Source organism: Ylistrum balloti, unplaced genomic scaffold (assembly GCF_031769215.1).
Source record: "Ylistrum balloti isolate Yb309-2 unplaced genomic scaffold, AGI_CSIRO_Ybal_v1 Utg369876, whole genome shotgun sequence".
In the NCBI taxonomy this organism is placed as follows: Eukaryota; Metazoa; Mollusca; class Bivalvia; order Pectinida; family Pectinidae; genus Ylistrum; species Ylistrum balloti.
This window is the reverse complement of record NW_026782016.1, coordinates 846,756-866,936: the sequence shown is the minus strand read 5'-3', so window position 1 is coordinate 866,936 and position 20,181 is coordinate 846,756. Positions and strand designations below refer to the sequence as shown.

The 20,181-nt window shown below is 33.6% G+C and overlaps 1 protein-coding gene across 1 annotated transcript; it reads right to left on the bottom strand.

The window, feature by feature from the left end:
- Positions 1-278: 278 nt before the first annotated feature.
- LOC132546207 (ATP-binding cassette sub-family C member 5-like) lies at positions 279-19,965 on the bottom strand. The gene is made up of 27 exons (XM_060209918.1): positions 19,886-19,965; positions 18,934-19,098; positions 18,225-18,372; positions 17,244-17,391; positions 16,653-16,738; positions 16,163-16,336; positions 14,792-14,876; positions 14,360-14,508; positions 13,556-13,663; positions 13,086-13,233; positions 12,808-12,872; positions 12,245-12,316; positions 11,647-11,771; positions 11,299-11,371; positions 10,495-10,698; positions 10,044-10,188; positions 9,398-9,514; positions 8,960-9,138; positions 7,196-7,420; positions 6,664-6,793; positions 6,102-6,384; positions 5,366-5,552; positions 4,183-4,366; positions 2,874-3,033; positions 2,379-2,457; positions 1,960-2,073; positions 279-542 (listed from the first exon to the last, which is right to left on the bottom strand). Exons 1-27 carry the CDS (start codon positions 19,963-19,965, stop codon positions 279-281), a joined length of 3,897 nt encoding a protein of 1,298 aa, XP_060065901.1.
- Positions 19,966-20,181: the final 216 nt, after the last annotated feature.

Here is a 20,181-nt window from a genome sequence, read left to right as displayed (position 1 = left end):
AAAGACTGATGATATACTTCAAGTTAGAGAAATAACTGGCTATTACATTTGGACATCATGCACACTTGTAAGTGCATTTTTTTCTTTTCTTTTCACATGTCCATTTGGCAAGTATGTTGCCGTCACGTTTGAAAAAAGGCGATGTTTGTAGAAATCTCTGATGAAAAGACAATAAAAACAAGAAAATGTCCTAGAACGTTTTAATATTGATGATGCGTTTTACATTTTATACAAAACCCAAATTGATAATAATTAAAAATTCGATGAATTGATGAATATCAAGCATTGTCTGATAGAATCTTTTGAGCCTGAATCATACTGTTAAAATGTGAAGACGTTTTTCGTAGCAAAGCCTGTGGATTGCCAATTTCAATCACCTGCCCAGCCTCCATGACGATAATTACGTCACAATGCAATACAGTATTCAGTCTGTGGGCGATCGTGAGAACGGTGCAATCGCAGAAGCTGTCTCGGATCGTCTGCTGAATCATGGCGTCTGTGGATGTGTCGATAGAGGCTGTGGCTTCATCCAAAACCAGAATCTGGAATGCATTATGGTTTTCTTTTGACATCATAAATGAACTAACACAAAAACAGCCGCCTACAGAGTTATTGCAAGAACCGAATTTTGATTCACGCCAAACACGTGATTTTTCGGATGTTGTTAGACCTTGAAATTGCCGGCCTTTGGAATTGATAGCTTGAAGCTAGGACATTTCGGGGGTATTGTCACAGTTCAGTCCATCGCCTCAGAGGTTCAACAAGTCAAGATTCAAAATTACTTAAAACTTTATTACATGCTTTTAATACATACGAATTATACTAGGATGGTCATACTGGATCGCCTGAGCTAACGATTATAACCTTGAAAAGATCACATCTACAAACGAAATTTGCGGAGGAAGAAACTAAACATGAAACCATCTCCAGATATGGCTAACTCGAAATACAGCATATAAAACCATGCATGGCGGTTAGAGAAGTTATAACAAAACCTAGCGGGTGATGCATATATATAATCGTATTTGACCTTATTACAACTAATTACTGAAGGTTTCTTGCAAGTTCAATATGTGTTAATAGTACGTGATAAAAATCAAGAATCTTTAACTCAAAGATAGCGTAGTTACTTCACCAACATTTCTGTTTCTAAGCATAAAGCTAAAGCATATGAAACCAGTTTGGTTTGTATTTGGCGATATAGTTTCCTAAAACATTGATACCTCATATGTATATAACTCCAATTTACCACATATTCTCATTCAAGTTTTATCAATTTCATTTTGATACTGTTAAACCACTCATCACTTTTAGTTTTAGGAGAAAAAAAATTGTGAAAGAGATATGTACAGCGACTTTTAGCTTCCTCGATTCAGATCAATTGAAATGTGCTAATGCAGAGATTATTTTCTGCAAAAGAAATTAGAAAGTTATATTATTTAAAACGAGTTTGATTTCCAGAATTGGCCTATATTTCCATGTCAAGTATGGAACAGACTTTTAACTTCAGGTCTTAAATTGCTTTTTTATTTCAGGTTTCTCCCTTGTCAATAAATTAGATTCATAATTTGCCTAATTTGATTAGTTTTTAACTTCAAGTAAACGATCGGTACTTTTTAGCATCCAATGTCGACTAAGTATGTCCTGACCGACCTACAAGACACTGATGTTAGTTAACGGTTAACAAAGAAAAAGGTGGAAACTCCTATTTAATATGTATACCGTTTATTAAGACAACTACACAATATATACGTCTAAAAGCGCTCAAACCAGTACAAGTGTTTTGTGTAGGCTTTCATACTTGATGCTGTTTCATACAGAATTCTAGTTCTGAAAAGGTCCATTTGTGCTTAATTATATTTTTATATCACTATTTGTACCATCGTCAGTAAAGACGAAAAGTACACAATTTATGCTTATGTATCATAAAACTTTTCGATTCCCTGAAATTCTACCAACCTTGTTCTGACGCAAGATTGCGCGTGCCAAACATATGAGTTGTCGTTCCCCGACAGAGAAGTTTTCCCCGTTTTCCTGTATCTGTGTGTCAAGGGTTTGGCCGAGAAGTTTCATCTAGATAAAAAAAAAAGGAGAAATATATCGGTTTCTTTATTGCTGAAAACCATATTTGTGTACTTTGAAAAAATAACAATATGAATTATTGTTGTAGATTTCCATAATTCATATATATATATTAGTGAAATAAAAGTAGAAATAAAATAGTATGGTCAATTTCTTAATAGAATGAGATGGACATCGTTGATAAGTAGAATACGCAAGCAGGATTAAAATGTCAATGATAATTTGTATCCAATTTGAAATTGATCAAATTCGTGCAATATTTCTATAACATTTAATGGTATATAGATCACACGTACCTTTTCCTTTATATGGGCTTGATCTAGTGCTGCCCAAAGCTTTTCATCTGTATACTTGCCAAAAGGATCTAGATTATACCTGTGGAGATACACCATGCCATTGTTATGTTATAAGAACGATAAAATAGTGAGAGTAACAGACCAGTAGGTGACACAATGGATAAAGAATTCAACTTTCACTACTAGGATCCGATTTCAGTTGGGACAAAGAAAAAACGACATGTATTCAAGTTGCCTCTTACATGAGCCTATTTGTTCTACATTAAATTCGACTTAGATATCAAAATGAGGTATATTGATTTTTCAAATTCCACTGCCTGTAAGTATTGCTGAAAGCTAACGACATCTCATGAAAATTGCTTCAACAGTGAAAACAAATTATTGTAGTTACATACAGCAATGGTTGTCAAATAGTACAGAATCTGAGAACTGACAAAACGGACGGAAAAATATTATGTCGAACTTATATGGAATATTCATTCACTGCATACTTACCTCAATGTACCAGCGAACAACACAGGGTCTTGCGGAATTGATGACAGCTTTGAGCGCAGGAGTTTCTTAGATATAGTTCTAATGTCAATGTCATCAATGTACACGTGACCCTCCGATAGATCCGACAATCGAAATAATGCGGCAGTCAAGGAGGATTTCCCTAATAATGTAAAACTACGCATGTCTTTAACTAGCATTTGAAGCAATGTAATCTACAGAGTTGAAGTCGAACAGACGTGCTAACATCCCTTACCGGTCATAAAAGATTTAGAACATACGTCAATAACCTTATTTGACAAACGGTATGAATCTCATCACAAGCAAACTGTATTTTACTCCTCAATATCAAGCAATCGGTTTTACTGCTTACATTATGAATACATGTACTTCGATGTACAGCATAAGTCTCATGAAGTCGCCTTAAAGTTCAACTATCTACACTATCTGATTTGTATATCTGAAACTATGTTCTTAAAAAGGAATAATTTAAACAATTTAAAACATTACAGTTTGGGGAACAAAGACACATGAATAAAGGATTGCACTTTAAATATAAACAAATTCAACGGAAACACGTAATGGAATATCAAAGACTACCATAACATAAAAATCGCGTAATCATTTAAAAAATAATATTTACAATTTTAGAATTTCGTCAGCGGTAATATTAAATTAAACTTTGAATCTGAATTAACGATGCAGATAGAGTTTGAGATACACTAAACAATACAAGTAGCAATCTTTCTTCTACTTCTCATTTCCTTTTTTGTTAATAAGTAAGCGATGTGAATTTGTTTCTCAACAAAATGAGGTCATTGGCTGGAAACCTGTTTTACTGCTTACATTATGAATACATGTACTTCGATGTACAGCATAAGTCTCATGAAGTCGCCTTAAAGTTCAACTATCTACACTATCTGATTTGCATATCTGAAACTATGTTCTTAAAAATGAATAATTTAAACAATTTAAAACATTACAGTTTGGGGAACAAAGACACATGAATTATGGATTGCACTTTAAATATAAACAAATTCAACGGAAACACACAATGGAATATCAAAGACTACCATAACATAAAAATCGCGTAATCATTTAAAAAATAATATTTACAATTTTAGAATTTCGTCAGCGGTAATATTAAATTAAACTTTGAATCTGAATTAACGATGCAGATAGAGTTTGAGGTACACTAAACAATACAAGTAGCAATCTTTCTTCTACTTCTCATTTCCTTTTTTGTTAATAAGTAAGCGATGTGAATTTGTTTCTCAACAAAATGAGGTCATTGGCTGGAAACCTGTCTTACCTGCCCCCGTACGTCCGACAATGCCAACCTTTTGTTTGGGTAAAATATCAAAACTTATGTTTTTAAGTACCGGATCCATGTCGCGTCTATATTTCATCAATACATTTGAAAATTTTATTCTTCCTTTGGTTGCCCATTTTTCTTCTATCCGAGAATCTCCAGTTTCCTTTTCTACTTCTAGGCTCTAAAATGACAAGATGCTCGTTATATTTAGGTGTTGACAGAGGCGCCTCCTTTAAAAAGATAATTGTTATGTAGAAATATGTCCACCAACATATCTTTAAAAATACATTTTAACATCATTAGAAGGAAATATTATTATTTAAGATAAACTTTAGTATATATCAAAACAGGGCGGTCGAAATGCTCCTTTGCATGCACACGTATACAGGATAAACGAAATACCAAAGATATTGGAAGTTAAAAGTATCATAAACGTCGAGAAGATTCGTAAAGGTATTTATATTTGTTTTATTTAATGATATGCTTTATTCTGACTGCGGTAAACGACAAAGACAGAATAGGTTATCTGGAAGGAAAATCTTATCAAGTGTCTTTACTTCATACTCATATAACCGTTCAATAGATGTAAATCTGGCCTCCACTTCATTCACCATGCGGGTGCTGAATTGGACAATTGTGGTCAACTAAAATTACATAATCATAAAACATTTTAGACAAAAAATGCTCGTTAATGAAATAGATGCATATTTTAAAGTTGAATCAGTCACGCACTTAACAAGCAAAAGAAAGGCGGAAACTGGCGGTCGAATTGATATATAAGCATGAATTTGGAAATATGTTCCCTTGTAATCCCTGATACAAGAATGGAATTGAAAGAATATTTCAGGCGGTGATACTTTTATGACAGGTACAAAAAGAGAATAACAAGATATCGTCAAAAGTGCACTTGAAAATATATAAAAAGATTTATCGGATAATTGGAAACAGCTACTGAATATTAAAGGCCTTCTACATATTGGAAAACTCATATTAGGGATATTGAAATCATCACGTTGAACGTCATAAAAGATACATTCATCAGTCTGAAAATATCCTTTGTGGCGATACTTTAACAGATTTTTTTCGGGTTTAACAACATTGGATAACATATTAAAACTAAATCAGATAGAAAATTATTTCAGAAACTGCAGATTTGTAAACGATTTAAAATGATACTAACATTAATAGACATGGTCAGTGACAGAGCAGCTAAAGCTGGCGAGAGAGTGCCTTTGGTGGCCAGAACAATCACAGTGGTAACGATTGCTAGAATAGAGCCTCCAAGATCAATTCTTAGACCCATCCATCTGACACACGATTCAAACAGGAATAATCCCACCGAGGTGTTGTCCGAATACTCTTTACATCTGCGATTGGGAGATATAAAGATATACATTTCAATTACGACATAAATACTCATTGCTACATGTGCTACATCGATAATACGAAGCATACTCTCAGGATATTAAGTTCAATCAAGAATAGAGAATTCACATTTGTTTGGTCTTTGCTTATGTCTTAACAAAGCAGGCAAAATTTTGGACAAAGCTTGTTGAAATGTTTTCTTATGCGATATTTATCTATAATGAATTAATCGAATCATGCTCATTTCAAATTTAACAACATTATACTTCTGATATGCATATTTAAGAAACACGTGCGATACTAGAGTTTGTAATATGAGACTTTATATATCGATTAAAATTCTATTTAACAAGCGTTATAAAAATATGATTTGTTGGAATTCTTGAACTTAAACTAAACACAACGCATTTATGTTCAGATATCTATTTTTCAAACATAACGTATATGGCTATTATTCCACAAGAGTGGAAGGTAGAAATTTAGCAGCATTAAATAACTAAATTATGTTTGGAAATATAGAATGTACAAAGCTTCATCGAGGTCAAGCTTACCTTTCCATAAAATTATTTTCCTGTGCGAATGAAACAATGGTACTCAAGCCGTTGCAAGATGTGTTAACATGGCTTAAAAGTGGCGACCTTACGACATTTTCTAGTCTTTTAAGATTTCGGATTGGCACAGTTGCTATAGTTTTGACAATATAGACAAACACTACTACAGGAATAACCACAATGAGATAGCTAGGAAAATTGTAGGCAGTAGAGACAAGGGAGGCAATTATAAGGAACAGGGCTTGTAGTAGATTATCCGTCAAATTTGGGATGAATATGTCAGCTGCAAAAGAATTAAAAACAGATCAACATCAGACTTTATCGTCATACGTTATACAATATTGATATAGCATTACATCGGTAGCCCATTAGTTCCAAAGCAATACATTTTTTGTTTAAAGGATGACTTAAACATACACTATATCATTACGTTAATTGACGATTATCAGGCCAGGTTCCAAAATCACTGTTTTGTCATTAGTAATCCTAAGAACATTTGTCATAAAATCATTTACATCATAAATTGATATCTGATTCTTTGTCACCTGGAAAATGTACTGACCATCTTCTACATCCCTCGAAAAACGATTAAGAATTCTGCCTGTTGGATTGACGTCAAAGTACTGCATTGGTGCACTCATCACTCTCCCTACGACCGTATTGTGTAGGTTAACAGACGCTCTTATCATAACCTGAATGATGCATAAAAGTATGCATTTTAGAAGTGTTATGTTTCTTCATACGTGTATGTTACATAATTTAATCGTTGCTGTAATGTAGAAGAGACATAATCATTAGCACATCCACATGTCTGATATTAAATATAAGACAAACATCAGTTCAAAAAACGTAAGATGCAATCGAAGTATTATTTTCGATAAAAGTAAATCTTAGCAATAGGACGTCATTCGGATATTACTATAAAACCATTTCCGAGAACCTAATATATAAGATAAATGAAATGAGAGTTAATTAAGGTATGCTTACGTTTTAGTTATTGTTTGTAATGAGACCATAACAAACATGCTTTATAGGTAATGGTTATACATTTGTTTAGAGGTTTTTTGTTTGATATCTCAGTAAATACTACTTACCACTGCCGATACCACACCTTTCACTACAGCTAGTCCAGCTATCCCTGCAGTCGTGGCAATATAAACAATCAAGTACCAGTCCGTATCCTCCATCGACTCTTCTATTTCGAAATAGAGTGATATGTTCGAAGGTGGTGTTGTTGGTGTTGAGACACTTTCAGACAATGAGAAATTGGCATCTGTTGTATTACATTCCACAAGAAATATCCCTTGCACGTCGGTTGTCTGAAAGTAGATTCAATAAGTATTACGACACCAGTTTAATCTTACTTAAAATACACATAAACGCAGAAGTAGTAGAAGCAGTGTTAAACGTAGCAGTAGTAGTGGGAAAAGTAGTAGTAGCAGCAGCAGCAGTAGTAGTAGTAGTAGTAGTAGTAGTAGTAGTAGTAGTAGTAGCAGTAGTGGCAGTAGTAGTGGCAGTAGTAGTAGTAGTAGTAGTAGTAGTAGTAGTAGTAGTAGTAGTAGTAGTAGTAGTAGTAGTGTAGTAGTAGTAGCGGGAGTAGTGAGAGTAGTAGTAGTAGTAGTAGTAGTAGTAGTAGTAGTAGTAGTAGTAGTAGTGGTGGTGGTGGTGGTGGTGGTGGTGGTGGTGGTGGTGGTGGTGGTGGTGGTGGTGGTGGTGGTAGTAGTAGTAGTAGTAGTAGTAGTAGTGGTGATGGTAGTAGTGGTAGTAGTAGTGGTGGTGGTGGTTGTAGTAATAGTGGTAGTAATTGTAGTAGTAGTAGTGGTAGTAGTAGTAATAGTAGTAGTAGCAGCAGCAGCAGTAGTAGTAGTAGTAGTAGTAGTAGTAGTAGTAGTAGTAGTAGTAGTAGTAGTAGTAGTAGTAGTAGCAGTAGTAGTAGTGATAGTAGTAGTAGTTGTAGTAGTAGTAGTAGCAGTAGTAGTAGTAGTAGTATCAGTTTTAGTAGTAGTAGTAGTAGTAGTAGTAGTAGTAGTAGTAGTAGTAGTAGTAGTAGTAGTAGTAGTAGTAGTAGTAGTAGCAGTAGTAGTAGCAGTAGTAGTAGAAGTAGTAGTAGTAGCAGCAGTAGCAGAAGTAGTAGTAATATCAGTTTTAGTAGTAGTAGTAGTAGTGGTGGTGGTGGTGGTGGTGGTGGTGGTGGTGGTGGTGGTAGTAGTAGAAGTAGTAGTAGTATCAGTTTTAGTAGTAGTAGTAGTAGTAGTAGTAGTAGTAGTAGTAGTAGTAGTAGTAGTGGTGGTGGTGGTGGTGGTGGTGGTGGTGGTGGTGGTGGTGGTGGTGGTAGTTGTAGTAATAGTGGTAGTAATTGTAGTAGTAGTAGTAGTGGTAGTAGTAGTAATAGTAGTAGTAGCAGCAGCAGTAGTAGTAGTAGTATTAGTAGTAGTAGTAGCAGCAGCAGTAGAAGTAGTAGTAATAGTATCAGTTTTAGTAGTAGTAGTAGTAGTAGTAGTAGTAGTAGTGGTGGTGGTGGTGGTGGTGGTGGTGGTGGTGGTAGGTGTAGTAATAGTGGTAGTAATTGTAGTAGTAGTAGTAGTGGTAGTAGTAGTAGTATTTGCAGTAGTAGTAGAAGTAATAATAGCAGTAGTAGTTGTGGTGGTGGTGGTAGTAGTAGTAGTAGTAGTGGTGGTGGTGGTGGTGGTGGTTGTGGGGGTAGTGGTAGTAGTAGTGGTGGTGGTGGTAGTAGTAGTAGTTGTTGTAGTAATAGTGGTAGTATGTAGTCACTGTATTTGTGGAAAGGTTAGTGTTCACGATGAGGTAGCTGATGCATTTTAGTTGTTGAAATCATATTATATTCGAACTCAACATACTGTTCTTTGAATCCAAATTCCAAGCCACCATTCACTGAATGCGACCGCAGATATGACAAGAACATAGAGCAACAACACAAAGGCTGCCACTGCCTTGCCTCCTGCTTCTCGAATGTAGTTTAAATAAGCGTCCACGCTGATATCGCCAGCTTTTGATGTTTCTCTATCCGTCAGAATACCTGCAGAACACAAAATGGTGATATATATGATATATATATTTATTTTTATATATGTTAAGCAATCTATACTTGTTTCTAATTACAACTTCACCAATGAACACAAGGGATATGTATATGCAAAATCGACTTTGTTGCGGACTTCTGGGCACTAATGGCATTACGAATACCTGATGGTAACTACAAAAGCAGAGAGATTATGAATGTATTCCTATAAAACTTCAGCACTGAATAACAACTGATAAAATTTCAACACACATACCTTTTTCATATCTGTTGTAATAGTTTTTCGATTCATTATAAACTGCCCTTTGCTCTTTCATGGTTGTATCAAACGATTTATCCGGATCTGTTCTGCCTTCATCTGGTGTTTTCTCGTCTGTAATTAACAATCCATATTGAATAAAAATAAGATATGTATGTAACAGAACATCGACAATCTTATTAATTCATTTTCATAGGAGCTTCAAACATTGAAGATAATTGGTATTGTAACTCGACGACAAACGCTACATACACAGCTGTGGTGTGGTGGGATTCCGTAAGCTTGAACATTGAGATGTGGAAACTATGAAAGAATTGGCAATCGAGGAACGCCTAATTCGTCAGTTATCTAAAATTCTATAATCATTATATTTCGCGTCAAGTTTGGGATAAACCGCATTGATATTTTATTTAGATGACTAACAAGCACAGCAATCGTTAGTGGAAACTATGTATCGATGATTTCATGAACAAGCGATCCGTTGTGTTGCTAGCCATAATATTTTATACTAATTGATATAGTTTAACATGTGCATGCACTAGTCACACCTGAAACACAACCCGTAAAAAGCCTCGTTTAATATATCTTACAATATCTTACATTGCACTGCCTTCAAGGTAAAAACTTTTTCATTTCATATTACCAATATCGGTGCTGTCCTCGTTGCAATTAAATTGTTTCATCAGTTTTGTGTAATGTCCGTTTTTGGTAAACAGGCTCTCATGGGTTCCATACTCAATTATTTGACCATCGTCCATAACATATATTTCATCGCAGTGTTTTAAATACTGAAAAATACAATTATTATATAACCATTTAAGTTACAAATATGTTTTGTCGTCAACGTTTAGTAGAGAGATACATTCCTTATTTGTTTTTATAAATATACGAATTTTACTAGTTAATTAATACAGTATTTGAAAAGAAGAATAAAATGTCATTTTTTATGAATCTCAAATGAGTTTTCATAATCGTATACAATAAAACAAAGCAATTAAATTGACAAAAATGTATTTTTAATATATTATGTTGTCTTTGATTGAGTGCTTTGATAAATATCATTATGAAGTTTTGATCGTGAGGGATGAGTTTACCTGAAGTTGGTGAGTTACCAACACCACGGTCTTATTCTTCAACACTTTATCAATACAGCGGTGAAACAAATGCTGTCCGACCTGAACGTCAACTGCGGAGAGCGGGTCGTCAAGGAGGTAAATGTCTTTTTTACTATAAACAGCTCGTGCCAGGCTCACACGTTGTTTCTGACCTCCACTAATGTTTATTCCCCTATCACCAATCTAACACAACATGAATATAGTCTCACACGCTGTTTCTGGTCTTAACTAAGATTTATCCCCTTTATTGCCAATATAAAACAGATTATGAACAAAGAGAAATAACCACCATTACATTTTACGGTTTTGGTTGTCATGGGAATGTTTCACATGAATGGGAACGAGTTCGAATCGTACTTGTAGATATAATTTTTTTTTATTCAGAAAACAGCATTGACGTTGGAAAGGAATGGTACATTTATTTTTAATATAAGTATATCCTTTATACAACGTTTCCGGTTGTGATTAGAATACATTCAAATCTTAACATAGTTTTGAGCATCGGATTATACAAATCTTAGAAATGAAATTGATATTACTGGATAGCCCAGAAGTTATCGCATTTAGTACAGTGATGCTAAATATTTTGGTGTATTGTGTTCGGGGTCTGAAGATGTAGATAGAATGGATGTTACAATCTGTACTTTCGTTTCAGAAAATGAAATTAATCATTCTTACAGTCATTAAACCAACTAATGTGCTTCTGTAATTGTGTTGTCAACGTGCTGGAAAAACGCCTATATGTAGTACATTTGAAATTGCAATGTTAGTATTTCCTTTTACCTCTGTCATGTCACCATTTGCAAGTATTTTGAGATCTGGATCCAAACTGCAGGCGTGCAAAACCTTATTGTACCTACACAGAAATTGATCAACAATCAGATATATATAAACAATATTGTATAACAACTTTCACTGGTAGGTTAAGATATTTGGTCATTTTAAAATTGGACCATTGCCAGGTGGTGCTTAACATATGATATACTGAATAGTTGATAATTTAACTTATTTATCAAATTCAATAAAACATATTAGGAATGATGTCAATAAAATGTGATCTCGAAAAGAAATTCTAAAGAAATATGAAAGTCGGGAAAAAAAAGAAAAAAAAAAACTTTGTCGATGACATACCATTCTCGTTTATAGGGTCTTCCGAAAAGAACATTTTCTCGTAATGTTCCGTTAAATATCCAGGCCTGTTGGGCAGCATACGCCACGGAACCAGCAACAGCAAGATGACCAGAAAGCAGAGGCATCTGTCGTTAAAGGAAACGATGGAGGAGAATAGGCGTTTGATGTTCGTTGTCACGTTCAGACATGTACATTTATTTCAAAATCATTTCATTTAATGGATGGAAATTGCACTCATTAAATTTGGACTTGTGATCAAGAATGATTTTGTAAAAACCTGATTTACTCGGGACGGGGTAGTTATTGTCCATTCGTGTTCATTACAACATTTTAACAAAGGTTTTGCTTTCAATTGCTGTCTTTAACTACTTCTTGTTACTGTTGCACGTTATGTATAATTTGTCATTTTAAGCAGGTTTCATTCGACCTATGATACCTTGAAACATATGGATCACATTCAGGTTGGGCATAATATACATTATGAATATAGAATGCCCTGATTACTCAAAACATAGCATGTGGAAATTGGTTTGATTATACCTCATTAAAGAACTGTTTTCTAACAAATATGAAGCTTAAATATTTTTTCTTTTCTTACCCTCCCAATCAATGCTTGCAACAAGGACGATTTTCCACTGCCGACGGCTCCGCATATTCCAATGTGTTTACCCTGAATACGAAAGATGCATTCCAATTGGTTGTAATAACATAAATAGTAGGAAATCATGAAGGGAATACGTATAACATCAAGATTGAATGTTATAAACAATAATATTAGTAATTATTTGGTGACATTTCGATGACTACACGTTCATGCTCTGTAATCTATTGACGTTACCAACCTAGAAATATATCCAGTTGTATCATATAGCTATATAAACGGCAATTAGTAACAGCTGCATTGTATTATTCCATTTTAGGTTAAAAGAATTGTGGTATTCAAAAGTATAAAATGCAATACACACTTTCGACTAAAAGTGAGATTTTTGCATATGTTGTATGTTGAAAAGTGTCACTTGTTTACAGAGATATCTTGGTAATTAGCAGTGAATGGCTAACAAATAAAATGCAGAAAATATTCGCAGTTATGATAAACTGAAGCCAAATCACAATGGTAGTTATGCATATTTGATATTTGTTAGCTATCTTCACTATTATCACCTTTGTAACTGTCATGCTGATGTTCCGGAATACTAGTAATTGAGTAGAGGTTAGGTCAATCGGTTCTATACAAAACAAAGAGGAATTAACAATTAATTTACAAACATCTTACATCAGAGGAAACATATCGTACAAAAAATGAAAAACTTCGAATTACATTTTGTAACGCATTGTATGGATGTTGTAGGAAGAGGCTACATACCATTACATAGCATTGTAAAATTCATATGCATTACCAAAGCCTTCAGATTAGTTCATAAAACTATTACAGAACATACCAGTGGTATCCTCAAACATGGGGTTATCCTGTGACGTGTTATTGTTCTCAGTACCCCACATTAAAACGGTATCCCGGAGCTCAATATCATTGTTTGGATTGACGACTTTTCGATTTGGCGGCTCGAATTCATCTTCCAGCATAAACCGCTAATTTGTTGATAAAACACGAACAGATAAAAGCATTGGTCGTCAGTCTTTACTTTTTTCGTGAGTGTAAGTGATATTTTTTTTTATTAGTTTTGTTCAGTTTTTGCAATAGTTCCACATTAATATTTTTATCATTTTTCTAATGAATAGTTTTTGTTGCTGTTTTTGAACAGAGGAATTTTGCATAACATATCGAAACATTGCTTCAGGTCAACTTATTACAAATAATGTAATTTATTCGATGAAATAAACAATTGCACTTCTAAAGAGGATAAGTAAAAACAGCGTTTCATAAAAATCATCATCAATGGTTGGGTACTACCTTTATTCTCTCAAAACTGATCATTGTTTCTCCAAATATACGACCAGCGTACGGAACATAAGCAACAACAATCCTCAGAAACGCAAGGGTGGCAACGATAGAAAAGCCCTGTAACACAGACGATACTATAACTAATAAAGCGATTTCTTCAAAGTATATAATATATATAAACTCTCTCTCTCTCTCTCTCTCTCTCTCTCTCTCTCTCTCTCTCTCTCTCTCTCTCTCTCTCTCTCTCTCTCTCTCTCTCTCTCTCTCTCTCTCTCTCTCTCTCCCTCCTGTCTCCCTCTATCTTCCTCTCTGTATGTCCGTCTGTCTGTCTTTTCTCTCTCCTCTCTCTCTCTTTCTCTCCTACTATGTCTGTTTGTGGGGGTGGGGGGGGGTGGGTGGGTGTGTGAGGGTGTGTGTGTGTGTGGGTGTGGGTGTGTGTCTTTCTATATATATATATATATATATATATATATATATAATACATGATGTATATATGTTTTCACGTTTGAAAAAAGAATGACCGGATCGAATCGGTATGTATTCTTCACACCTATGACATACAAATGATGATACATAAGACACAATGGAATGGCTTTTTTTCTAGAAATTCGGAATACAACATAGTAGAGCCAAAAAATGGCATTATAAAACTGTGCCTTCCTTCTGAGACTCTTGGTGATACCTATGATGGAAATGAGAGGCAGAGCAGATGGGAAATTATCTTTATGAGATATGTAACTTCATAGCAGGTCGAAATAAATAGTAATAAGAGATGAACTCAATATGCTAGAAAAAAACCCAAAATGTCCTTACCGTCGATGCTGTCAGTTCATTTCCTGCATTTACATATGCAGATATAGTAGCCACAGTAGCGAGTGATGGAGTGATCGGAATTATGGCATTGGATATTAGATTTAATATTGACATCTGCAAGAGTGGTTTAGTCTCGCTGTTTCTAATATCTGTAGAAATTTTCAAAAAATATCTTGTGAAAATATTAACTTTTAAAAAATAACAATTGAAAATAATGTAGTTTTAAAAATTATTGAAAATATTGAAATCAAGAAAAATAATCGATTGCTTTTAGTGAGTATATATATATATCTTGATAGCCAAAACAAAACAAACCATTTATGATGTGACTTTTATCAAAGAAACGTTAATCATTACAAAAGTAAATATATTTTTTTCTTTTTTTATTATCATGTTTATTGTTATTTTGCAAATGAGAATATGCAGCTTAACCTATTATAGATTTCTTAAACGATTCCTCCCAGGCATACATTTTTATCAACTTCATGCTAGAGAGAACTTCATTCATTTTCCGTATCTGTCAAGAAAAAGATAAAAGCAAGAAATCATATGCTAATGATGATTGGTGAGGTTTTTGTTGTACGTGTACTTCTGATATTGCCAGACACCAGATTAAAAAATTCCATTAAGAAGAAGACAGAGTTATCAACAGTTCTTGTCGAAAGGTTGATTAGAAATAGATATCACTGCTATATAAGAAAACCATTTGTTCTGTTTTTGGTTATGTATACATCATTAATGTATTTTCGTTTGTCCAAAATGAACGATTATTTTTTTATAATTTCTATCACCGCTCCTGTTCAAATGTCACTTCTAACAGTACATTGACAGTACTTACCCGTACATCTGTCCATACCAACGTCCTTCGTCTGAGATATGATATAATTTCAATTAAGATGACCTAGATGTTAAAAAAATAGCGGATTGAAAGTAATAAATAATTAAATGTGACTCTTCTACCATTCATAAATGTTATCCTTATATAGTCAGTAAATGTATCGTTGACTTTGTTCTTAAGAAAATTATCATTCCAAGAGGAAGCAAAAATCAAAGCCAATGTAGTGTAAGTTTCGCCCTCGTGAAAAGGAATGTTTTCGCATACTTTCCCCACCTAAAACCAATAGCGATGTTTTAACCTTTCTAGACCTTATTAATTACCTTGGATCATACGTAGTTTCTGGTCAAGGGATACTAAGTATGAATGTCAGGGTTATGTCAGTATATCTTCGCTCTATGAAGAGCTTTGTTAATCATACCAACCTTAGTGAAATGATCAAGTTTTAACTATAATTGATAAACAAAAAATACAATGTCATACACTTAACTGTATATCCACGAGGTGATCACTTTAATCACTTTTATGGTTAATTAATGAAATTGCATGTATGAAGTTATATAAAAGATTGAAAAAGAATTGCCGTATGATCACCACGAAAAATAGATTAATAATCATTATTCCAAATCCACATAATTCAATATCATGAGCACATTGTAATATTAAGGATCGTTATTCATCCTACATTGCGTTGACATATAAATTTCAAATTTTGCAAAATTATTTTGGATTTGTTTTCATCGAGCAACCAGTGAAAACATTTTTATTGCATGACCATTTGACATAGAATAAAGCATCTTTCACACAATCAACCAATCCATTAATTTAATAATTATCTCGCTCAGTAACTTTGGTCGGACAAATACAAAACCAAGAGAAAAATACAAAACAAAACATGCCATTTAATGGCGTATGAATAACACTGACATCGTCATTTAGGTATGTAATCAATACATCTGGCATCTTACCTGGATGATATAAAACACGATAAAAGTCGCAAGGGCTACGAAGCCCCATAGGCCTATAAGGTGATAGATATAGGCAGTTCCAATGATCAGAAAAACGGGCAAGGTTATTAGGTAAACGACAAGGGGAGTGTTAAGATACATCCGCAAGGCGTCAGACCCATATATTGTTATAACCTGAAACAAAATAGTGTATTTAGTGGTTAATGAGGTCAATAATGCATTATCTTTGAGCAATAAGGTCACGAGACTAAATATAGACTCTAGATAATTAAGTGAATGGTTATCTATTTCATTCATAGCATGACACGGAAACCATATATTTGTCTTGAATGTTTTAAAGCCAACTTTGTTGTTTATATATATGAAATATATATGTAATTTCTGAATAATTTTTAAAACAATTGGTATAAAAAGAAGTAATGACATGATGTTTTATAAGTCACAATGCCGTTATTTTACAGCGCCTCTAACACAGACCAATAATACATACTTCTGACACAATCTTCCCATTCATGTTCTTCAACTTTAGTAGTTTTTTGAATGTCATTCCAAGAACTGCTGCTCGAAACCTGATTCCTGTAAATACACGATTGTAAAGTTATATATATATGTATATATCCCAAACAACAAAATTGCAATAACATTTTAGTATGAAACGTTTCACGATGAATTCTTTCCATTCGTTCGTTGACGCTAATATATATATATATTTATATTCTTTTTTGTATTCATCTACTTAATTTGTAGGTAGATGCACCGGTAGACAGATGTAGATGGACATATTGAACTATAATGTTATGACCCCTTATAGATCATAGTTAAATCTTTGATTTACTTGATGCTGGATTTACAAGTTTTGACAGCAACATTTAGCACTCATAAAATCCTTGATCGACGACACTTAATTTATTTTTAGGATACGTGTATTAATTACCACATTTCTACAGTAAATGCTATTTAGTAATTTTGGGATACCCTCAATGCCAAAAAAATGCAAGAGCATTGCTTACCAATTAATCATTATTCACTAGTATAGTAAAATGCATATTTTGGGGTTTGAATTATTTCAAATATCATTTACCTGTTTGTGTCCCATAAAAGAGGACAAAGGTATATAGACAAGACCTTAGAAAATGTCCAATAATGGATACTACTGATATTCCAATGACGAACGACAATGATGAATCCGCGCCTTCTATATACCGAATAATAACAACGGTGATGTAACCCTGGAGGAAAAACAAAGAAAATATACATAATAAATGCCTAAAATATAGAAACCAAAATCGTCTCATAATATAGAATTATAATAGATTTCAAAATAATTTACTGAGAATTTGGCAAATTGGGAATATATAACTTCTCTGTGAATCAGGCGATATGAAATGAAAATTCGCGAGAGTTTCATATCATACGATATAGATACTTATGTAAGATTCTACATATGTAAATATTTTTCGAAACATTTTTCAAGGCTGTGGAAACGCACAACTATCTAAAAACCATCGTGTATACAACGATCGCACATTGTCCACACCCACCCACCATACAGTATCTAGCACACAACTAAGCAATATGATCCCACCTTTTTGTGCAGTTGGTTAATTTTACAGATAAAACTCGTGTAATCATAGTTAAATAGTGATTATATAAACATCAAATATGATCGGTGATTACAAAGGTCATTTGAGTTAAGCAGTTATCAAAATACGACCGGACGCTGCGTTGATTAATCTCTTTAATATAAAGTTTCACACCACAGAGAGTAAAACGGCCACCATTATGTCTCAGACAACAAAAGCTGTGTTTCCCGTGTAAAAAAACACAACACTTAAAATGAATATGATAATATATCTTTATCAACAACACTCTTAATCGCAGGTGTGTAGAACTGTTAAGTCTGTACCTGATATAACCGGAATTTTAAGACATTAAATGCACCACATAAAATGGTTTATTTATCTATACATGTGATAAAATTGCTGCAACAGTATATTTGGTTGACAATTGAAACAAGCAAAATAGCACAGACAATACATCACCAATGACTCGTGATACTCACCGTCAAAAGAAATGTCACCACGGCACTTAAACACAGTGAAATAACAGCAACTGAAAGTCGAAGCCATATGAACTTCAACCATACCCTCAGAAGTGAACTTTTTTGTCGCCCAAATTTCTGTAGTTCATCTATCCATATTGATTCTAATCTGGAAAAAACAAGGTGATATAATCATCTTTCAGAGTGACAAAACAAAGATTTTGCACATTTTTTTTCTAAAAATAAAAATAATTTTTGATAGGCTGAGGTATACTTTGTTTGCCTTTGTGGGTGGTAATTCTTTTGTACCGTGTTCATGTTCTATTCTTAACAATTTGTTTAGGATATTTCTCTAAAAGAAACATATCGGATCTAAATGACATTTATTTTATTAAAAGAAAAAAATGTTAACTATTTACAAAGTACGATAAAAACCGAAAAATGTTCTGTTTCTAAATTCTTAATTCATTTTTCACGCTATTATAAAGGCTACCGTTTTTATGCCACTGAAAAAAGAAAAGATTTTAATGATCTTTGATATTCAAAAGAGATATATAGATGTTTTATACTGTTATTGAAATTACATCTTATTCTTTTGAATGTGTGTTTAACGTTAATTAGCAGCGTTAAATGTATACTAAGACACGTGACTTTTTAAAGTTAAATGATAATCAATACCATTTCATAATCATCTTTTTTTCATTAATTTATCGACATTCTGATTTTGAACCTTTCCGTGTTGATGTCACATGACTCCAACTCTGAACATGTCCAAACATCCTTCTCTCTGATTTCATTTTTTCTATCTTTAAAGAGCTTCAGGACAAGTGGAGTCAGCCATCCTAGTGTCATGTAGGACAGAAGTCCCGCTTCATTGACAGGGATACGTTCATTGCTGAAAATCAGTTAAAAAGCAATAAATGAGTCCTATACATTTTGATTTGAAAGTAGTATAATTTATGATCAGTAATTTGTCTTTTTTCACTACCAACTGAATTCTTGTTATCATAGGAATTTCTGTACTTTAAATCAATTTAATAAAAATTTCATATTAAGCATTTGTCCTCAAAGGGACCTCCTATTTTCATAACATTATATTGCATCCAAACACTGCCGGGTTCATAATATCCTGTGGAAAATCATTCGTGGAACGAAACAATACTGTCATTAAAACACATTAACCGTTATAGACAAATTCGTATCAAGTATATTCATTTGGTTGGAAAATAGTAGGCTATTTACATGAGTAGAAAAAATCTGCACTGGGAAACGACAGAATGTTCTGAAATTGGAATATTCTTTATACTGATTTACTTATTTAAAAGCTAGAAATATAAACTCATTTTATAGATTGTGACAATCATAGGTTAGTCAGTTGCCGAACTCGGTCAATGATGAGATTGAAAACATTGACTCATATCCCAGAAACATACATAATGTCCCATATTTAGCTCTGCACACATAATATATAATAACATCAAAAACAATAACAACATGTCAACATAATCCTAACCAAAGGCTAAAAGCGACAAAACAAGAGCATAAAAAGACAAAGGAACTATCGAAATTAACAATCAGTAAAACAAGACATTGTGGTCCGTCAACTTTTTCAAGATACAATTATTAATTGTGATTCATCACAGATTTAAAAAGAGTATGCTGTGAAACAAATAAGAGGATACCCAAAGATAAGTACAAGAAGAATAAGAAGAAGTGTTCCGGAAGGGTAAGCGTAATTTGATTCCTCGACGGCACTCGACATGATAAGCTTTGTCAGTGCTAATATCATGTTTTCAGATGGAAACAGTGTTAAGAACTGAACAACTAGACAACGAGATCATAATGACGACAGTTATCATACCAAATGATCGCTATCAACCTGCATGTATCAAAACACCATGTTGTATATTTATGTGTTGTGGGCACCTAATGTCTTAACAAGAAAACTCAAACATGTAAAATGGCAATGAGATCATGT